The sequence below is a fragment of the Poeciliopsis prolifica genome, unplaced genomic scaffold (assembly GCF_027474105.1).
Source record: "Poeciliopsis prolifica strain line A6 unplaced genomic scaffold, Auburn_PproV2 SCAFFOLD012, whole genome shotgun sequence".
Classification (NCBI taxonomy): domain Eukaryota; kingdom Metazoa; phylum Chordata; class Actinopteri; order Cyprinodontiformes; family Poeciliidae; genus Poeciliopsis; species Poeciliopsis prolifica.
The window spans coordinates 10,588,099-10,608,201 of record NW_026562387.1 but is presented as its reverse complement, the minus strand read 5'-3'; the positions used below and the strand labels follow the sequence as shown (position 1 = coordinate 10,608,201).

Here is a 20,103-nt window from a genome sequence, read left to right as displayed (position 1 = left end):
ATCAGAAAAGTGTGGCGTGCCATTCCTTTCACCTCCATTAAATCTGATTACCAGAATTGAAATCCATTACAGCCAATTTCCTCTAGAAGACAATTAATTAGTCTACCTTTAAATACTTTAACCTCCTGGATTAATAACCTGAGTATTAATCCGGGTATTCTGTGAAGGCCTCAGAGGTTTAAACATGGTTTAAACAACAAAATGTCTAAAAGGAACCAGCAGAAAAAACAGAAGAGCTCTGCGATCAGCATCAGTTTTGGTATTCTTTATTAAAATACTGCTGTACACACAAATATTGCAAAAAATTTGGGACAGGAACACAAGAGGAGCATAAAACATACTAGGATGGTGACTGTAGGTGTGTTGCTGTGGGGGGAACAGGGAGGTTGACCCTAAAGGTAAATGGAGTGTGGTATAATGTGGAGTACAGTGATTAAACACTGACATCAGGTTGGCTGATAAGCATGTGTGAGGGATTTCTAAAGCACCACATTCACCAAATTTGTTTTATTCTTTTCCGTTCATTGATTTCACTAAAACAGAGGGAAGTAGTTCATGATCCAACACAGCTCCCTGCGCATATGTTGCCCCCAAGGACAGATCATTTCAAATTTTCCTTAATGCTTAGAGAAAATGACAGCAATAGATAGTTTGGTAGCGTAATTTATGTTCGTTGACTATCATGTAATAAGAAAACGGTGTAGAAAAATCGAATCATTGGTCTTAAATGAGACTTTCAACGTTTTTTCACCTCCCAATTAAAGTAAAATGAAAACAGACCTGCGCTTCGGGGCAACATGAACCACCTGACAGCATGATCCCGACATTCAACAAAACTTTGAACAACCTAAAACCTCCATCTGAAGACGTCCCGCCCAATGACAGCCAAAGACATTCAATCATCGGGGCTGGGAGGGAGAGAGGGGGCTCCGGCCGCTTGTCATCCTGAGAGAAAATCCGAGTGCGAAAACTGCATCTCCAGCCTGTTCGTATCTCATGATCCTAAAAAAGTCAAACAAAACTAAAAGTCGGTGTTCCCCCCCGACACCCCAGTTCTCCTTCGCCTCCTTTCACCTAAAACCCCAGCTGGAATTGGTCCACAGAGTATTAAAGAGCAACAGTGAGGCGAAACCTGATTGGCCTCCTGTGCAATCTTGCACAACAGCTGAGCAGAGAGGAAAAGCAGCTGGTTAAAAAGTCACAAAGTATCAATTTTCTTCCAAAAGGTAGACACCCCACCCCGCCCCCCACCCGAGTGAAGTTTGGGATTATAGCACAAAAAATAAGGAAGATAAAGACAGAGACCAGGGACACTGGGGGGTGAGGAGACCAAAGGAGGGGGACAAATTAAGGACATTCCACGAAGAGGCAGCTGTGGCTCGCTGACCCGAAACAACCACAGCAGATTCCGATAACCACAAAATGGCTGCTGCATATGTAACATTTGAGCCTCAGGAGAAGACGCTTCTTCCTCAGATCCTGGTCCCGAGCCAACCTACGTCCGCCCACCCACCCACCCACTCACCCACCCGCGAGTATGAGCCTCACGTTCTGCTGTAGAAAAACATCTGAAATCCATCCCCCCTCCAACCCTCATTTCGCAACCCTTCCCAGCTTCCCAAGTGGTTAGTCCTTTCAAACAGGGAACCAGCAGTCGAGGCTGAGCTGGACTGGCCCGTCGCAGCGGAAGCCTCAAGTGAAGCGTCCCGTCTCTGAGTGCGTCAGAATGAAGGGGTGTGGTCTCCAACCGGCAGAGAGGGAAGTTTCCGTGTCCGTGTGTGTGACCTTCAGCTCTCTGTGCACCCAGTAGGCCACTCACAATTTCATAAAAATAACAAAAATTAAAATCTTAGTGCATCCTTCTCCACAAGAAGAAAAAAACAAAAAGACAAAACATAGAAATAAACAATAAAAGCAGGAAAAAAATGTTTCTCGTTTTGTTCCCCAAATTTTTTTTAAAAAATGTCATTCATCACAGCTTCCATGTTAGTCTTATTTTCCTCTTTTTTGTGTGTGTGTTTTTCAATTTTCAGCCACAAAAAAAATATATATATGCTTTACAAAAATGGTTCCTGGTGGACAGGAATCAGTGTATGTGACTGAGGTTCACGAAGCCCCGCCTCGCTGCCTTCACTGTGCTGATGTCTGAGAGCCTGGTCCTCCGCTGTAGTGCAATGGTGCGCTCCAGGTCTGGGCCCGATAGGGGGCGCTACAGAGAGCCAGCGGCTGCAGCCTGCAGCTCCTGGAAGGTGCTGTCGAAGCAGCGCTTCAGGTCCGAATAGGTGACCACCAGGACGCTCTTCTCATCCCGGGACACCAAGCTGATCTTCTCAGGAACACCCGCGTCCAGCTGGACACACAGACACACGCGCGCACACACGCTAAGTAACAGCAAACATGACAGGAGCAGACACGTGCTCCTGTCAGGGATTGAACAGATGCGTGCAGAACATTCGGTGAGAACCCATGAGTATGTCTATGTTCAGACAAACATTGACCTGCAGGTGTCATTTTGTCAAGTGCATTAAGTATTTGACGTAAACAGCCAGAGATACGGTTATAAAAGAGGATCTTGTGGTAAAGCTCCATTTTATATTTCAGAATTTAGAAGTGGCCATTTATGAGCATAACTGAACAAGCCAAGCTTCACGCACTTGTTCACAATGTAGGACCAAAGAAATAAAACGACAAATTTTGTGATATTCTCAAAGAAAATCAAGAAAAAATAGTGTTCAACTAAAAAGTCATTTTTTTCCAGTCTTCTGCTCCTGCTTGAAGGCCTCAATTGCATTTCTTATTAATTGGAAACATGGCAACTATAAAATTGTATTTTTTCAACACAAGCAGAATATTTTTTTCCGCTCTTGAATTCATGTTTTGGGTTTAGCATCAGTATCATCTGTACACTGAAGCCTTAAAGTGTGCACAAAGCCAATTTTTGTAAAGCTAAGTGTCAAAATGTCATGAGTATACATTTATTTTTACACACTATACAAAAACGCACCATCTTAAAATAAATTTAAAAAAAGACCTGAAGCGACTCGTTCTATTATTGTGTCAAGATTGTTTAGTTTAATTTATAGCAAGTCTTTCTCACCATTGAGAAAAGAGAAGTCTCAAGTCTGGTTTGGCCTTTTTGTTTTATTTTTTGAACGTCTTAGAGACGAGAACTTAAATCTTATTTTGTTTTGTCATATAAGGAAAATACTTCAAGCTTATTTTGGAGCGATAACTACTGTTTTCCTCGTCATTTCAAGATTAAAGAGCTGGAGAAAAAAAAAACATTCTACCAGTTCATTATTAATGGAATCTAAATTTATGTGACTAAATTGAAATCTGACTGAATTACAAAGGCGAAGTTTTCACTGACTTTGTTGAGACAGGAGACAATATGACTGAGGTCAATCCACGGCGTTCCCGCCTCCGTCACCTGGTGGAACAGGTGATCCCGGAAAAGCTTCAGCAAGTAGCGGTCGCCGGTCTCCGACCACGCCGGGTCCTTCTGAAACCTGATGACACAGCACAAGATTACGGAGCAGAAAAAAAACAGACAGCAGGAGGTTCAGCCCCACCCAGAAAGAGGTCATGATCCTTACTCTGGCCGCTCGTTGATGGTTCCCAGTTTGGCAAGCAGGCGGAAAAGGCGACCATTTTGCACCTCCTGCAAACCAAAACCAGACATACTCTGTTAGTCGACAACGTTACTGACAATTATTGAATGTCGAGTTTTAACATAAACAAAATCTTTGAAAATTGTTAAACAAAAACGATGTTGATAAAAATGGAGAACTCCAGTGAACTAATTAGATTGTCTTCTGGTTCAACACATTTGACTGTATGCCCCTAAAAATAGGAACTACTCCACATTTACAAGTAAATTATACTTTTACTTGTGGTCGCAAAGTGAGTAATGCTGGAGCACCAAGTGAGGAATAACCGCACAAAGAGAGAACAACATATAAATACATATTTGTGGTCTTCATGAAGAAAGTACGTGAAGGTTGCAAAAAACTGAAATGTTCCCAGAAGCTGAAAGTCCTATCGTTTGACTTTTTGTCCAAACAAGGTGTAAAGCGCTTGTTTCTTGCAGCTCCCACAAGATACTTCCTTTTTACTAAAAACAGAGCATAAGCCACCGCAACATACTTAATCATTCATGCAGCCTCATTTCAAAACCCAGAAAACAAACAGAATGACAGAGCAGGTTTGATGCAGGTTAATAATGCAGAACGAAAACCGCGTTTTTTCTTAATGCTCAGCTTGAGTTTCTATCGGTGCAGATCCGGGCCTTCATAAGCTTTAAGTTTTAAAATCAAAGGTTAGGACTGAGAATGCTAACAAGAAGCTGACACCATCATGTTTCACTTTGAGGATAGTGTGGATGTAGGATGAGAAGCACTGATGTGTTCATGTCGAGTTCAAAAGGTTAAATTTCATCTGGTTACTTTTTTTTATCTAAAAATCCAATTTGTGGAATACAAGATTTTTGTACTTTTTCACCCTGCTTAGTGGTGTGATATCACATTAAGAAAGATTAAGTTTAAGATTAAGTTTTTTGTTGTTATAAAGTCATAAAAAGCTAAAATATTTAGTGGTTATGAGTAGTTTTATAAAGCACAGGTGCAATAAATTACTATTATTTTCAAAACTAAGTTGCCTGAAAACTTCATGACATAATGTTACATTATGTCATGCAATTTACAGATCTGAAACTAAAATAAATACAGGAAATGCAGGTATTAGATCAATGGTCCCAATTAGCTAATAAGTTCTAAGAATTATGCAAACTTTCGTGTTGCTTGTTTTTAAAAGTTTCTCAAAAACGACCAACCTTAAAAACTGCTACAGTCCCAACCGCGGCTTCAAGAGTGACACAACAGCAGTGTTGCAATGCCCCACAAAACACAATTTGTAAAAGAACAGAAGTAGAGAGAGGCATATGAACCCCAGGGAATCGTTTGTATTGATGCATGCAAGCAATCTACAACTTCCATGGATATGTACGGAGCCGCGTGTTAATGTTTCACGTTACAGCTCTTGACTGTTTTGAGTCTTTCTTAATTATGCCAGAGCAGTTTTAAACAAAATGTATCACCTCTGAAAACTAAGTGGAAAGAAACCTAGATGTGCAAAAAATATTTGCTGCCATGATTAAAAACTTATTTTTCCATCACAAAAGTTTTTTATCCAAGACACAAGACATATATGTGGCATATGAAGAGGTTTTTCAAAGGAGCTATGGCTTTCATCTATTGGGCGATTTGAACCATTTGGAGCGTAAACCAGACACGCCTCAAAACGCGTTTGGTGTGAACACACGTCGAACTTGAAGCATCAGACGTGTAACATGTTTGGTGCGAGCAGGCCAAGTGTCCCCTCAGCTGAACTGAGCAGTAAAACTGAGAGCTACATGAGCAACATCTTAACTTTAATGCTAATTTGCATAAATTTCCATTTTCATGTTTGAAAACTTGGTTATTTTCCCTTCAAACAATGTTTTTGCTCTTTTTTCATTGGACTGAATCAATTGATCCAGACTGTGAGGTTTACTAAAGCTTAAAGCTCCAAAGCAAATTAAAATCCTGCTGTGATGTAAATTCAGAATTGCTAATAAATTAGAAAATGACTTATCTCCTCCTCTCTGCAAGAGTTGCATTCATCAAAACAATACACTTCTGATGTTTTCAACACCAAAGACCTTTGTTAACAAAAGCCCTCCCAAGGCAAATAAACAGTTCACCGAGTTTCATAGGAGGAGACATTGAGATAACAAAGTTGAGCCGATAAACAGGAAACCCTCCCCACCGTCATAGAAACCAGCATCTAACAAGCAGGTTTCAGCAGTAACAGCTTCAACAGATTACATAGATTACATACACAAAGAGGGGTGCTTACATGTGCAAAACTCTACATAACTGTTTAATAAATCTGACAACAACATGGTTAAAACAAAGCCATAACCCAAAATGCACAAATGTAGGTTAGAGTACACAAAGAAGCTGGGTTGACGAATTAAACCAGAGTCCAGGAAGGGAAGAGGAACTTGAGGCATGAAGGGGGCGAAACATGCAAAAGTTTCAAGGCAGACATTTCACACATTCCTACTAATAAGAGGAAACTAAGATAGCAAAAAAACGTCAAAACGTTTTAATAAACTGTACAACATCCTGTATTCAAACAGCTTCCTTCTTTACTTATTAAGCCATTTCCTTGCATAGCGAATATCATCTATCCACCAAGTTTTACGTTACCTTTGCAAGGTCCTCTTCTATGACATCATTTCTCATCTGCGATGCATCGAGTTGCGTGTAGAATCGTGCTCCAATCATGGGCATGATGTCATTGACGCTGCGCAGCCGAGATTGATCAGTCAGCAGGTACCTGCGATCATAGGAATGCCGTTACCTTGAAAATTAGGCGAGCTCTCTTCTCTGAATATTTTAATTTACATATATAAAACATTATTTTTACGCATTCGTGTGGTGAGCCATTACTCAGTTACAAAGACATCTGGTACCTCAAACAAAACATGGCAAAATGAAAATTAGGAGGCATTTCACTGTAACAGTCCAATACAAAGGGTTTTTATGATTTGTTTTAATATTCCTGTAAGATAGAGAAAATAAACGTTGACCTTAATGCACTTTGTAATTAGGAAAAATTTATGTGAACATATTGTTCTCTTCTTCAAAATGCAGAAGAACAGAATGTGACACTTGGGTTTCTACAACTCCCACAGCGTTACGCATCACGCCTATACATTTTAGTGAAGTCTTTCTACAATAACCACTTCATATTGTGACTTTATTCAGATTCAGTCGTTGCAGACTTAAAGTTCTTAACTTTTAAGTGAGCCATGATTTACCTGCTTTGTTTTATCCTTAAAGTTGCTGTTTGAGAAGAAGACCAGACATTTCTTTTTTCAAAACAAAGTGATTTGTAAAGGTTATTTTCTTAAGTAGAAATCTGGAAGCTGTGGTGGGCATTTGCTTTAGCAGCAGGTCAAAGAGTTTTGCGTTACGTCTCCGCCAGATGTTTACAGACTGAAACTGTGGCTAATCTTTAATTTCCTGAGGGAGTCTTCCCAAGGAATCAATAAAGTTCAAGTCTAAGTCTAATTCGTCTTTCCAAAATGGCCCAATCTGACGAGGATAGCATGAATAGCATTTGTTACATCAATTTCTATTCTGCAACAGAATCTCAGTTGTAGTGAAGTCACGACTTTGACTGAGCCATTCTTATCCTTTGACCTGAAGTTTTTCATAGTAGCTCCAGGCTTGTATTTAGGGTAGTTTCTTGTTAGAAAGTGAATCCCCAGGCGAACTCTGGTGTTTTTTGCTTTTTCCTTCTAGGGTAGAAGCTCAAAAAAGAAGACTATATATGACTAAAAACTTTTCTTTAGATTCAATAGTCAATAGAATGGTTCATTTATGAAAGTATGACAAAGGTTTCAGTTTCCTGAGCCTTTTTGGATGAGAGATTCTCTGCTTTCAGTCATGGGTTCTCCTGGAAACCCAAACATGAAAACTGTACAAAAATATTGCATCTTAGAAATATTTGTATTTTTATTCCAACAGATTTCTATGCTTTATTTTTTCCTGCAGTGGTAATTATTTGAAAGCATCTCTAAAAATGTTTTCTTGTGACCTGCAGTATTCAGGTACACCCTCTTACAGAATAAGGTTCTTGAGGTCTGAAGAGTAGTTTATAGAAACCAGCTCCATGGCCTTCTGCAGGTTCTCCCTCTGGATTCCAGCCAGCGAATTACAGGCCAAAGCCAGCACCACCTTGCCCAGAGAAACTAGATCTGCTTGCTGCATGGCAAAGACACACAAATAAATCGACGTTGGTACAGAGTGACACTTAAATTCTTCAACACAAAATACGGATGTTGGGTATATCGCGGGGTAAACTCAGTTATTGCATAAGTACCTGGTACTGCGGCATCAGGGCAAGATGATTGGTCTGACTGTTGTCAAACGTTAAGACATCAAACACCCCAACACAGTTCACCCGTAACCTTCAGATGAGAGACCTTCATTAGTTTGATTGACACGACTCGATGGTAAAAAATAAGGAAGTCAAAAGTAAGCATCTCTGTTAAGCATATTGCTGACTTTGAATTATATAACTGGTGCGGCAAAATGGGTTAAAAGCCATTTGAAATGAGCAGAACCAGGCTTTAATAATAGCACAGGGGGACGTTTGATGTGGACAAAAACTATCTATACCTGGTTTTACCAGTGATGAGTATCTTGCTGGGGTCCATGACCCGACAGGCAAGACCAGCCGTGTGGATGGTCCGCAAGGCCGAGCTTAACTGGACAATGTAGGCCCAGATCAGCGACTCTGGCAGAAGGCCTGCATGCTGCCGCGGCGGCGGAGGTTCGTGTTGCCCTGCACAAGTTCAAAAAAAACAAAACCAAAAAAACTGCTTTATCACACAGAAGCAGGTTTTTGAGGTAGATATTTCTGATGAACAAAACCTCAAACTGACAGCTCCCTCACTTATTCTCAACAGATCTGTCTGGCACATGCAATATCAGCGGCATCAGAAAAACACAGACTTACTTGCAAACAGCCACCAGTTCAGCCAAGTGTGAACAAATGTAGACATATTTAACAGATAGATTAGGATTTATTTTATTTCCTATCAATAGAAAGTTTTTCTTTCAAATCTAGCCAGCAGCTGTGTGCAATGGCAGCAGCTGAGAAACCAAAAGGGAGTGAACTGTAAGAAATATCACAGTGAGATGCATAAGGCTGAAAGGGAGTTGGGCAGTTTTACACTTCATGCTGGGAGTTATTTTTAACATTTTCTCAGTGTGTTTGTTCCCTGCATAGAGGTTTCTTATCAGTTTTTGCTGCAGACTAGATCTATGTGAGTGTGGTTTTGCTTCCTCCCATCAGTCATTCCTGTAGGCAGTCTGATCAACAGCGCCTGACTGGGATCACTTTCAACCACAGTTTCCTCCAGATCCACAAGTCTTCTTTACAAGAAACTTGGCAGCCAACTGTCAAACTGGAACTACAAACATCTCCCTCAAAGAGATCGTTCGGGTTTCATGACAAAACTCCATTTATTATCAGTGACAGTCCCCTTACCTGTGGTAAAGAGAAGCGCTAGCTGCAATATGCTACTGAAAATGTGAAGCCAGACCTCATAGTGGTGGATGGCTAGCAGCTCTTTAGACCGCAACATTTTTTATAATTTCCTCAGAATGAAACAACTACGCAAGATTAAGATTACAAACTTCGATTATATATTCACTGAGTCTTTTGGGGGGTTTTTTCTGTACATCTCAAACACAGAAATGTGCCATCTCACACAGTCAATAAACAAAAGTGATGTGCAACCAAATATATGAAAAACAAGGCTCAGATTGTCTTTTGTGCGTTAGATTATTACACTAATTTATTATAACTATAATGAAGCCTCCATTAATCTTTCTGTCATGACAGATTATGAATAAACTGTGGACATTGAGAGAAGTGGAAATATTCCAAGAGATCAAAATTATTATTACAATGTGCATCTATTGCACTAGAAAATAATCAAATTATTACTACAAAGTAATCCATCTAATCCTTGTGCTTTGCACACATTAATATAGCAATGACGTGTGCAATTTGAGATATGTTGCACCTCTAATGACTTAAATTAGAACAAGAAGAGACGTAACACTGTGTGCAACAGAAATCAGTGTTACCAAGTTGCTTAACTAACATTACAAAGCATCCTAAATTAGCATAAGATCACCTTTTCTGTTTATTGTCTTTTCAGTAAGTAGATCTTTACCTTAAAAATCACCACTTCTGAGTCAAGACAAACATAATTAGATCTTAAAAAGCATGCAACAGTGTTATTTTGATGTAACATCCAAACTTCTGACATCTCAAGAACATGAACGCCAATACGCTGTTATAGAGTCGCTTCTTTCTGGAGCGCCTGAGAACAGCCAACATGTCTTTCATTCAGTAACAACAGCCACACTGAACAGAATTGCTGTCTTGCATATTTCCTGTCAGCTGCCTTGTCCAAATCGTTTAAGAGAAAATAGTGGCAGCGGATAATGCAGTCAGGAGCCTTAATCAACCTGATTTAGCAGAGCTGCACAGCCATTCTTTAGCTGAGTAAACACCTTCAAAGATAACTGTTTTGGTTTTTTTTTTTTTTTGGTGGGGGGCACAAATTAATCTAAAATATATCTATGACATCTATCCACCAGAGATAAAAACTTCACATCTAAACTGTCCCTTTAAGATGAAAATGACACCACATTTCCTGTGATTCAGTACATATAATCCATAAAACATTACATACATGTGTGATATGAGCTGGTCTAGATGCAACACCTCCAAGAAAAACACATCTAAATAGATGCATGGCAATTACCTCATTATCAAACAAGTCAACAAAAGCTGAATGTGTGAAGCTGAGCAATGATGAGTGACGCCTGAGGTGAAGCTGATTCTATTTCGGAGCAAAGAGAAAATATATATATATATATTTAAAAAAAACAAAAAAAACTCACCCCACTTCCTCTTTGTGAAGTATGAGTCTGCCGCTGGGTCATTAAAATGCCTGCTGAACATCGTTTCTGCACCTGCATGGAAGTCGTATGAGAAGACCAATGCTGGGGAGACAAAAAGAAAAGTGGGGAGCACAAAAGTAAGAAGCCAATAATAAAAACAGAACTAGAGAAATAAAGTTCTTCAGCTGACCTGAAAACACATAACCGCTGAATTTTACAACAGAGCTCCACATTTATGACCACAATCAACATCAGCCTGAAACACGTTCACAAAAACTTTTACAAAAAGGTAAACATACAGACACAAGATGTGTAATCTAAACTAATAACAGCACACACTCACAGTGGTCTCCAAAGGCCTTTGTGGTGAAGACCTCTCGAAGTGTCACCGTGTTCGAGTGCTGAATCTTCTTCCACATGTCTACCAGCATCATACACTTTGTATTAACAAGGCGGAAACCTGGTCGGTTGAAAAACAAGACATTTAACATGTGTGAACTAATGTGTGACAGCACACCTACATGAGGAGAGTTTATTATCGCAAAGAAAGAGAAGAAACTCGAACAGTTTACGGCTTATAGCTTCATGCTTGATATATTGTGGGCACTTTATGAAAAGATTATCATGAGTTACTCATCTTTAAAAAAACAAAAAAAAAAGATCTTGTAAATATTCTGACAGTGCTTCACGTTCTGTGTAAAGTTTACACATTTATTACCCTGTATCCTCCTCAGGCAGTATGGCAGGTCATCCTTGCTGTTGACCGCCTTGTAGCAGGAGGTGATGTAGCTGAAGTTGCTGGTTTTCTGCATGCGATTCGGCGGGGGAAGAGGCTCGAGGGGAAACAGGCTGTGGTAGCTGTCCACTTCAGACGGTACATCTAAAGGAAGCAGTTACCAAAAGAAGTCACGACAATGATTATACAACATACAGACACACAGTAATGCTGAAAGACATTCTCTTGAACGTCACGTTTTGTCACATTAAAATCAGATTTCAATGCATTTCACCCAGACTGTAAGTGATTAGATCAGTACAAAGTGGCACTTATCAAGAAGGTTAAAGGATAATGTTAGATGGTTTTGATTTTTCCGGTTCCAGCTCGAAGGTTTTGACCCTTCGATCGTCGCTCAGATTGTATGTTTAGGGTTGTCGTCCTTCTATCATTCTATCACACCCATCAACCTTTTCGTTAAGGTGGATGGCCATGTATTGCTATGTTTTCAAGATTCATTTAATATTTTTTAAAGATAACTTAAAGAGTTCTTTGAGAAGTTTCAAGCTTAGTTTATTTGTTTATAACCTGACCATGCTATAAACATCCTCTGAATTATGTCTTTCTTCATGCTGTGTTCCGTTTTACTTATAATGTTGTTTGCTCACAGTCAGTTTCCTGCTTTTGGAGCAGTCTCCGGCCCACCTGGCATTTGCAAATGAATTGGAACCACAACATGGTTCACTTAAACTGAACCAAGACTAAGGTATTTAGGTAAACCAGTGTTAGACACTTGGTCCGCATCAGACATCAAATTGTTTAATTATAGTGGACTAAACCAGGTTGGTATGAATGCACCTTAAGTCCATGTCATATTCCTCAGATTTTTACCAGGAATCATTTCAGGAATCTATAAATGTGCCTTTTTGTGTCAGTTTGAATATATACTTCTTTGTGTGGCTCTATCTCATGAAGTCCAAAAAGAAAAATACATCAAGATTTGAGGTCGAAACACGACAAATGTGGAAAAAGTTGAATACTTTTTAAGATGCAGCAAATAGAAATAAAAATCATATTTGAATCATTTAATTGTTAATTGCATATTTTAGAATGTGATGGGGAATGTGATTCATCATGTTTCAGCAACCACCAGCAAAGAGACAGTCTACCTGGGTTCTCTGAGTGGTCGATTTGGGCCATGGTTATCAGGTGCCTGTGAATCAGCTCCTGATTGTTGAAACAAAACGTGGATTTTCACCAAAGATGTCCAACACAAAACAGAAGACAGATGCTGCTTGGTGAAACCGTGAGGTGGACAACTTAGCTATCGATACCTGTCGGAGCTCATCAGCCATGAAGAAGGACGGGGCATTGGCTTTCGGCTGCATGTAAGCCACATGAGGGGCAGTAGGGGGGTAGATATGGAAGGTAGGAAACACCTGCAAGAAACCAAACAGACCAGCTTCCCATTTATCAAGAAATGAAAACCGTGCAGATGATACAAACTTTGTTGGGGTTTTTTTCTATTATGGAACTTTAAGGCGATGTGAAAGGAGGAGGAAACAAAGCTTTGCATTAGTTGTCAAACTGAAAGACTATTAAAAAAAGAACACTTTAAAACCTAGTAGACCATAACTACAGATGCAAGTTTACCATAATCTATATAGAAAAATGACACAAAGTGTCAGAATAAGAAAGTTTGAGACTTTTAATGCATGATGTTGCGTTTTTGAGATTGCTTAAAACTTCAATTGTATTTCAGCGAGCGTCGTGCTTTTCGTACCATCCCCGCCATTGGCACTGGGGTGTTATCTGTGTAGAAGTACGTTGTCCCCCCTACGGTCTCTTTCTGAATGATGTGGGCGCCCTGGTCGGCCGCAGTGGTGGGGACCATGTAGTTGGCAGGGTTCGGGGTGTGACTCCGTCGACGAGGGGCAGGTGAGGTGTGAGGTGTGATCTTTGGGGAGTGCAGAGGAGATGACCCAGCAGACAAAGACATACCTAAAAAAAATAAATAAAAATTATGAAATACTGGCCAAAACAGGTTTAAGGAAGTTAGCATGCAGGTCAAATCATAAAATTACACATGAGCACATCCTACATGGTATTTAAGAGAAATATACCCTCGGCAGTACCTGGAGCCAAAGCAGCTGTGGAGCCTCCGAGACCAGGATGAGCAAAGAGTGGAGAAGGGAAGGGCTGAACTGCAGACTGCGTCATGGCAGCCATTCGCGGAGCGCCCTTAGGGATGAACTCACTTGCAGCGGGGTTAGGAGCCTATTGGCATGAGTCAAATATAGAAAAATTGCATGAACAAAAATAGAGACGATGTGAGGCTCAGGCTCCAAGAACCGCTTCATATAAAAGCACAGCTTCGTTTTCTCACCTTTCTCCTCTGGGAAATGCTAAGAGCACCAAAATCACTGAACAGTGACGAAGTCGAGGAGTTTACTGGATCTGTCAGGGATCAAGATTTACAAGATGAACAGAGGCGCTTTCAATCCCCTCAAGACAAATATTACCTAAGCTATACGTTTTAGACCAGCTTTCATGGCCAAAGTCACAGGCATCCAAGATACCCATAAAGGCTCATTACTGCCAATTTGCAGTAGGAACTCAAAAAAAAAGACAAACTGTTAAACTGCAAGCTGGATATAGAAGATGAGGCAGAAGATTACATCATTATGTCTATTATCAGTTATTCAGAGAAATTTATTTTCGCCTTTTGAAAGGCATAACGAGAGCACTTGCTGGTTTGTTCAGATAAATCTTCAAAGATCAAAACACCAAGCTTTTTTCACTTGTTTTGTTATAACAGTTTCATTATCTCAATATCTTGAAAATACTTATGTGAAGCTATCTTGACGAGAACCAAACTTTTTCTTTATATTCAGATATAAGAACCTCAAGCTTGCCCCAAAGACAATGTACTGCAGAGCTCATTTTGATAAAGGCATCAATTACGATACCAAAATCTCAAACTGGTTTTGTCATTTTCATGTTTACGTTACCTTCTTAAAACTCTTACACACAATTGGTCGAAAAGTATAAACTTATAAAGTCATGCATGTTTCTCCATACCTAAAAATGAGAAAAGTAAATTCCACATATTTCCATACTTTGCAGGAACTTTGTGAGGGAGCCTTACCATGAGTGCTGTGGCTGAAATTCTTGGCACCATCATTGAGAAGACTGGGAGAGCTGCTGCTGGTCGTCATTCGCTAAAAACAAAAACAATTGTCACAACAACGACAAATATTTATATAACTCACATTTATGAGTATTGTGAATCCAAAACTCACCTACAATACATGCAAAACACTTAATTGTAACTCTGTGTTATGCAATATTTCTGTTGTAACGTACATATGTAAAACTTTTTAAGAATTGAGGTAAACCTGTTTTAGTTGTTTACTATAGCAACGATCTATAGTTAAGATTTTGTATCACACTGTCATGTAAAAAAATACAAACATATATTTTCATACTTTTCTAAAGTTAAACAAAACCATTAGGCATTTCTAGCAAACCCTTAAAATTGAATAAATGAAACATAAAACCTCTTTATTTTAATGACATAACGGCTATTGTATTGAATTTGTATAAAATTTCAACTGAAGTGAATGATGTTGTTCACATGCACAAGTATATTTTTTTAGGTTGTTTTATTCAGCCACACATTTTTTTTAACCTGCTGCCTTTACGTTTCACTTCCATTTCTATTCTAAAATCAGGAGCTGACAAGAACACGAAAAGTTTAGAAAACATTTCTGTGAAATTGTTAAAGAGGAATTCTGACCCAATTCTCATTACTTCATTGTTTTGATATTAAATATCACCAAGGGATAAAGTCTTGTGGTCTGGTGAGACATTTTCTTTTTTTCTCAGCTATCATTTTTAAAAACAAACAACACTTTTATATTACTTTCTTTTCTTTCTTTTTTTTTTATTTAACATACCTGCTGAGTAGCATGCGAGATGCAGATGTTGTGTTTTCTTTATGGCAACCTCTCTTACAAGTATTTTTCAGTTTTCCCCAAAGCAAAATTATTAACTTCAATTGCCCTGGGAAAAACATTATGTTATGAGAGTGCATCAATTATTTGCTTAAGGAACCTCCCTGATCTCATTAGTCCTTTAGTTAAGACACACCTAAAAGCAACTAACTGCAACATAATTGCTATAGGAATCATGCGGGTGTGTCTGCTTTTAGTAAGCTTGTTTTTAGCCTTAGTTCAATAATCATGATGTCTCATGTTTTGCCTTTCAAAAGCATAATACCCATTAAAAAAATTTTACACTTACTGCTTTCATGATCTAGGCCTTCATATTTGGTTGGGATTTTTTGTGATGGATCATCACAAATTGTGACGCAGAAGGAAAATTACAATTGATTTTTATTTTTTAATTGAAACTGAAAAGTGTGGATGTTCTGGTTTGGGCACCTTGACTGTAAGAGCATAATGTTTTAGATTCTCATCTCAAAGAAAACCAAATACATCTTCAGTGTAAACTTGTTGACTTAAACTCGTTGACTGTTAGACTCAAGATTCGCACAACATCCTGATTAATTGAGAATATTGAAAATATATTAAAAATATATGCATAAAAATATGAATAAATACATGCCCAAGCACTTCACGTGATATTGACTATACCATTCTCATCTCAACCAAGATAACTTCCCAATATTGGAAACCTAATCAACAACCTCAATCCTGATAAAATAAAGTCCGATTTGACAGCACAGAATATAATGCGCCAATTAAAGAGTCCAAAGTTTAGAGGTAGTCAAACCATAAATCTTGTATTTGTCTGAAACAATACCAAGAAGAAATTAAGAATTTATAAATTCTTGGAAAGTAGACATGCAGAACGATAAAGAGGGAGCTGTGTCAGATGTTCTGGAGATACATTTCTGAAATACACAGCTTAAAAGATCTGAAGCTGAAAATGCACTGTCTACAAAGGACAAATGGGAAACAGAGGGCAATTTCATAATGAAACTGGAAACTTGTGAAAACACAATGACACACCAGAGGAAATGTAACCCTTCTAGATGGAAAGTTTGCTGAGATTTTTCAGAAGTCCTCTGCAATGCAAGTTTCTACATACAAAATTGTTGTGTTGGAGATCTTGAGGCAAAAGAAAAAAATGCTAATTACATCCAAATGTTTGGTCTTGCCAACTGATCCTCCAGTTCTGGACTGAAAGATATGAGGTATTAGGGGAAAAAATAAATTAACTATTTCATTTTTTTTCAAAACCTTAAATTCCAAACCTTCAATACTAAATAGTCAGGAGAAAAACTATTTGTTTTATTGGTAGCCTGTAAAACAGCACTTACCAGAAAGTGGCTAACTCCCTCCCTTCAACTGAAGTCTGGACTGACGTGATTTACAATTTTTTTGTGATGAAGAAGCTGTCCATTTTCAAACAAGAGGTGGACAAATTCACTCTTCTGGGAATCTTGGACTCAGTATATAACACCTGTAAGATCAGATTTTTCATAACTAAGCTGTTTTTTTTACTATTAACCAACTTTCTATATGTGTAAGATGCTACTCTCTGCTCTAGTAGCTCAGTAGTTTTTGTGTGTTTTTGGGGGAAGGGGGGAGTTTTAAGAAAATTGTAAAGAGTGCATCAGTCAAAATGTAGTGCATGCAATTTCCAAATAAAAAATGCATATTAAAAAAAACTGAAAAGGATGGCATGCATGTGCCATTTTTATATCTAAATAAAACCAAGTGAAACTAACTGCTTTCAGAAGTCACACAAATAGTATTTACATTCCACCTGAGAGTAGTTGGATCTCTGGAAACAACTGTTTTGTAAAGGCCTTAGACATTTTTAGAAAGCATTAGCTAACATCACAAAAACCAAGGAACACAACAGACAGGTTAGGGAGAAAGTTGTGTAAAAGTACCAAGAATGGTTAGGTGAGAAAACAACAGCTCAAACAATTAAATCCACCATCTGAAAGCAGGAAAAGTATGGCACTCCTACAAAGAACTACCAAAGACATGGGTCTTCAGACGGTAATTAGTAGTGAACTCCACAAAGAGTGCACTACTTATGACAAAGTGGAAGGTTGTTGTTCCACAAACAACAACCTATTGTTGTTCCACAAACAACCTTCTACAGTTGTTTGTTCATCTTCTACAGAAATAACTAGAAGAAGTTCATTCTGTAGATGCACACAAGCAATGTAGGTGGAAGCAACAGGTGGTAGACAAATCTCTGGACGGGGAGACTTTTTTTTAATCTATATGCAAAACAGCATATAGATTAAAACCAAAACCATGTAAACATCCTCCCTAATGTAGAAGAATGACATCATCATCATGAAGGGATGCTTTTATTTAATGTCAGACTTGATGGGAAGTTGGACGGAGATGAAACACAGGGCAATATTGGAAGAAAACCTGTAATAAGCTGCAAAAGAGCTGCATCTCAGGCAGATGTTCACATTCCTGCAGGAAAATAGGAATGGCATGCAAATATCTGCATGCCATACTTCTCGGTTTTTCTTTTGGATCTGTACATTTTTAAACAAAATCCTATATGAGTTTTCCCTTTGCTTCACATTCTGTGTTCATTGAATAGGCCAGGAATTACAGTAAGACATCCTGAAGCATGTGGTTGATTTCTGCAAAAGTTTGAGAATGGTCCACGGTTTTTGACACTTTTGAAAGGTACAGGATTCTCAGTTTCTAGACTTAAAATAAATGGTAAAAAGAGTTTATCTTTGTATTGTTGCCTTTTTTACTATTTTCTTAGTGGCTATTACTTAATCCAAGAAATCCATGATAATTGGAAACATTTCTGATCTTAGAATTTATTAAAACACTGACTTACTGGATAAATGTTATAGTAAAGTCGCAAGTAGTTTAATTCTGTCTGGCATCCTCGGCTGACACCGGACGCGTCTTTAAATGTGTTTTAGTCGCCTCCAATAGCAGCTCCATAAACTAAATAACCCCAACAAAAAACAACGAGAGCCTTTGGTGTCTTAAACACCATCAGTTGATTTGTTTTAAAGACGGGTGTGTCAATATGTTGTTTCACTGCTATACCGACATATGTCTTGTACCTGCATCATTGTATATTTCGACTCTGCAGGGCTTCCAAACCCATTGACACCAATGAAGCTGCTGCTGAAATAAGAGTTGGTAAGATTGGCGTCGCTGAGGGCAGGACCCTCCATCCCTGGGACTGTGGATGACAAAACATAAAACAGAGTCAATACTGACTGAAACAAGATTAATGTAACATGTAGTTACTTCTGCGCAGAGGTCCCAGCAGCGATTACTATGAGAACGTGTAATTACCCAGTCACAGGGCTAATTGTAAAGCATGTAAACACTGTCGACTCTTTCGGAGACAGCCACAACGCGACATGTCTAAAAAGTTTTTATTACCGATTTCCGTGTCTTTAAGTGGACGCAGACCTATAGAGTAACTTAAACGTTTAAAAATATAAGTTATTTACAGTGTTTGCCCCGAGAAAAGGGGCCACCAAAGAGCAAAAACAATGACAGCTAGCACTGCCATGCTAATGATGGCAAACGTAAGGCAGAGTCCTATAATCTATGAATGCGCCAAACTTTCAGGAAAAAAAACTGAATGATAACTAATATCGCAAGTACTAACATTTATTGACACATTGGAACCGAAGCCAGGAGCGAAAAAAGTTTGACAATCAAATCAGCTAGTTTAGCTAATGCTAACTAGCCCACCCAGCTGTCATACAAAAACAACAGGCCTCACTCTGAGCTCCAGAAGTATATTTCTTCTCTGAAGCCTTTAATAACGGAGCCAGCGATCAAAGCATGAAGTGAGAACTTTTCACAACACAACCAAGTAATACGGAAGCAGCTGTGTACGTAGCAAAGGTTTTCTATGTGCAAGTTAAATGTCAAGCACGCTGTTGTGAGGTAAAAAGGCCCAACTGAATCTTCGGACTAAATTTGAACACAGAACCGGAAGGCCCTTTGGAAAAGTCTGGCTCAATCAGCCCACCCGTGTGTTGTTTTGCTTAGTTTACTCACTGGTTAGCAGCTGCCCCTCCAAAGCCGTGCCTGCAGGCCCAAGTGCTTCGCTTTTCTTGGACACTCCGGTCCCTCCACCGCCTGGGCAGACCGTCGCCGTACCACCGAGGGAATACCCCGCTGGCGTCCCGCCACCTCCGGCCATGGGCAGCGGGACGGGGCTGCCGCCACCTCCGTGCAGCGACATGCTTCCCATGGAGGGATCCTCGTGCAGGAACTGGCACTCATCTCCGTAAAAGCAGGTTTTGTCTTTTGCGTAGTATCGGCAAAACTTCACCTTGACACTGGGTATCCCGGCACCCCCGAGCGGAGCAGCGGAAGGTGGAAGTCCGCTGTTCATGGCACCGCCGCTGCTGCCGGAAGATACTCAACCATAGAGAAGACGCGGGGAGCTAGCCTGCTAGCTAGCTACTTTACAAACACTTTCCCCTCAAAGTAACGGATCGAAACCAGCACAGCTCACGGAGAACACCGAGTTCCTTGCATTACGAATATAAAATGCATTTCGTTTTAAGTGAATATGACGGCGCACACGAGGTCCTGCTCGTCGTTGTTGTCGCTCTCCATGCAGCTGCCTTCCTTGCAGAGTAGCCTGTTGTTGTTTTCTGCTCGCACTCTGGCTGCTGAGCTACGGAGCAGCGAGCATGGCTCTGCATCCTGGGTTCACCAGCGCTCACCTGCTGCTAGCACAACTTGCAGCAGTCATGTTCCTAACAGCTAATATCTTTTACTGCTGACTTTTATTCGGTTTTGTAAAAAAAAAATAATTAAAATAAATAAATAAACATTAAAAAGAAAAGAA

The 20,103-nt window shown here is 39.4% G+C and overlaps 1 protein-coding gene across 1 annotated transcript; it reads right to left on the bottom strand.

Annotated features, from left to right (window-relative positions):
- Positions 1–250: 250 nt before the first annotated feature.
- Positions 251–20,103, bottom strand: pan3 (poly(A) specific ribonuclease subunit PAN3). Its single transcript, XM_055037645.1, has 18 exons — positions 19,302–20,103; positions 18,344–18,465; positions 14,399–14,471; positions 13,637–13,707; positions 13,386–13,527; positions 13,034–13,251; positions 12,585–12,689; positions 12,420–12,477; positions 11,254–11,415; positions 10,879–10,995; positions 10,536–10,637; positions 8,232–8,397; positions 7,933–8,020; positions 7,675–7,814; positions 6,252–6,381; positions 3,597–3,661; positions 3,371–3,509; positions 251–2,350 (listed from the first exon to the last, which is right to left on the bottom strand). The coding sequence occupies exons 1-18, from the start codon at positions 19,639–19,641 to the stop codon at positions 2,210–2,212; spliced, it is 2,379 nt and encodes a 792-aa protein (XP_054893620.1). The 5' UTR covers positions 19,642–20,103; the 3' UTR covers positions 251–2,209.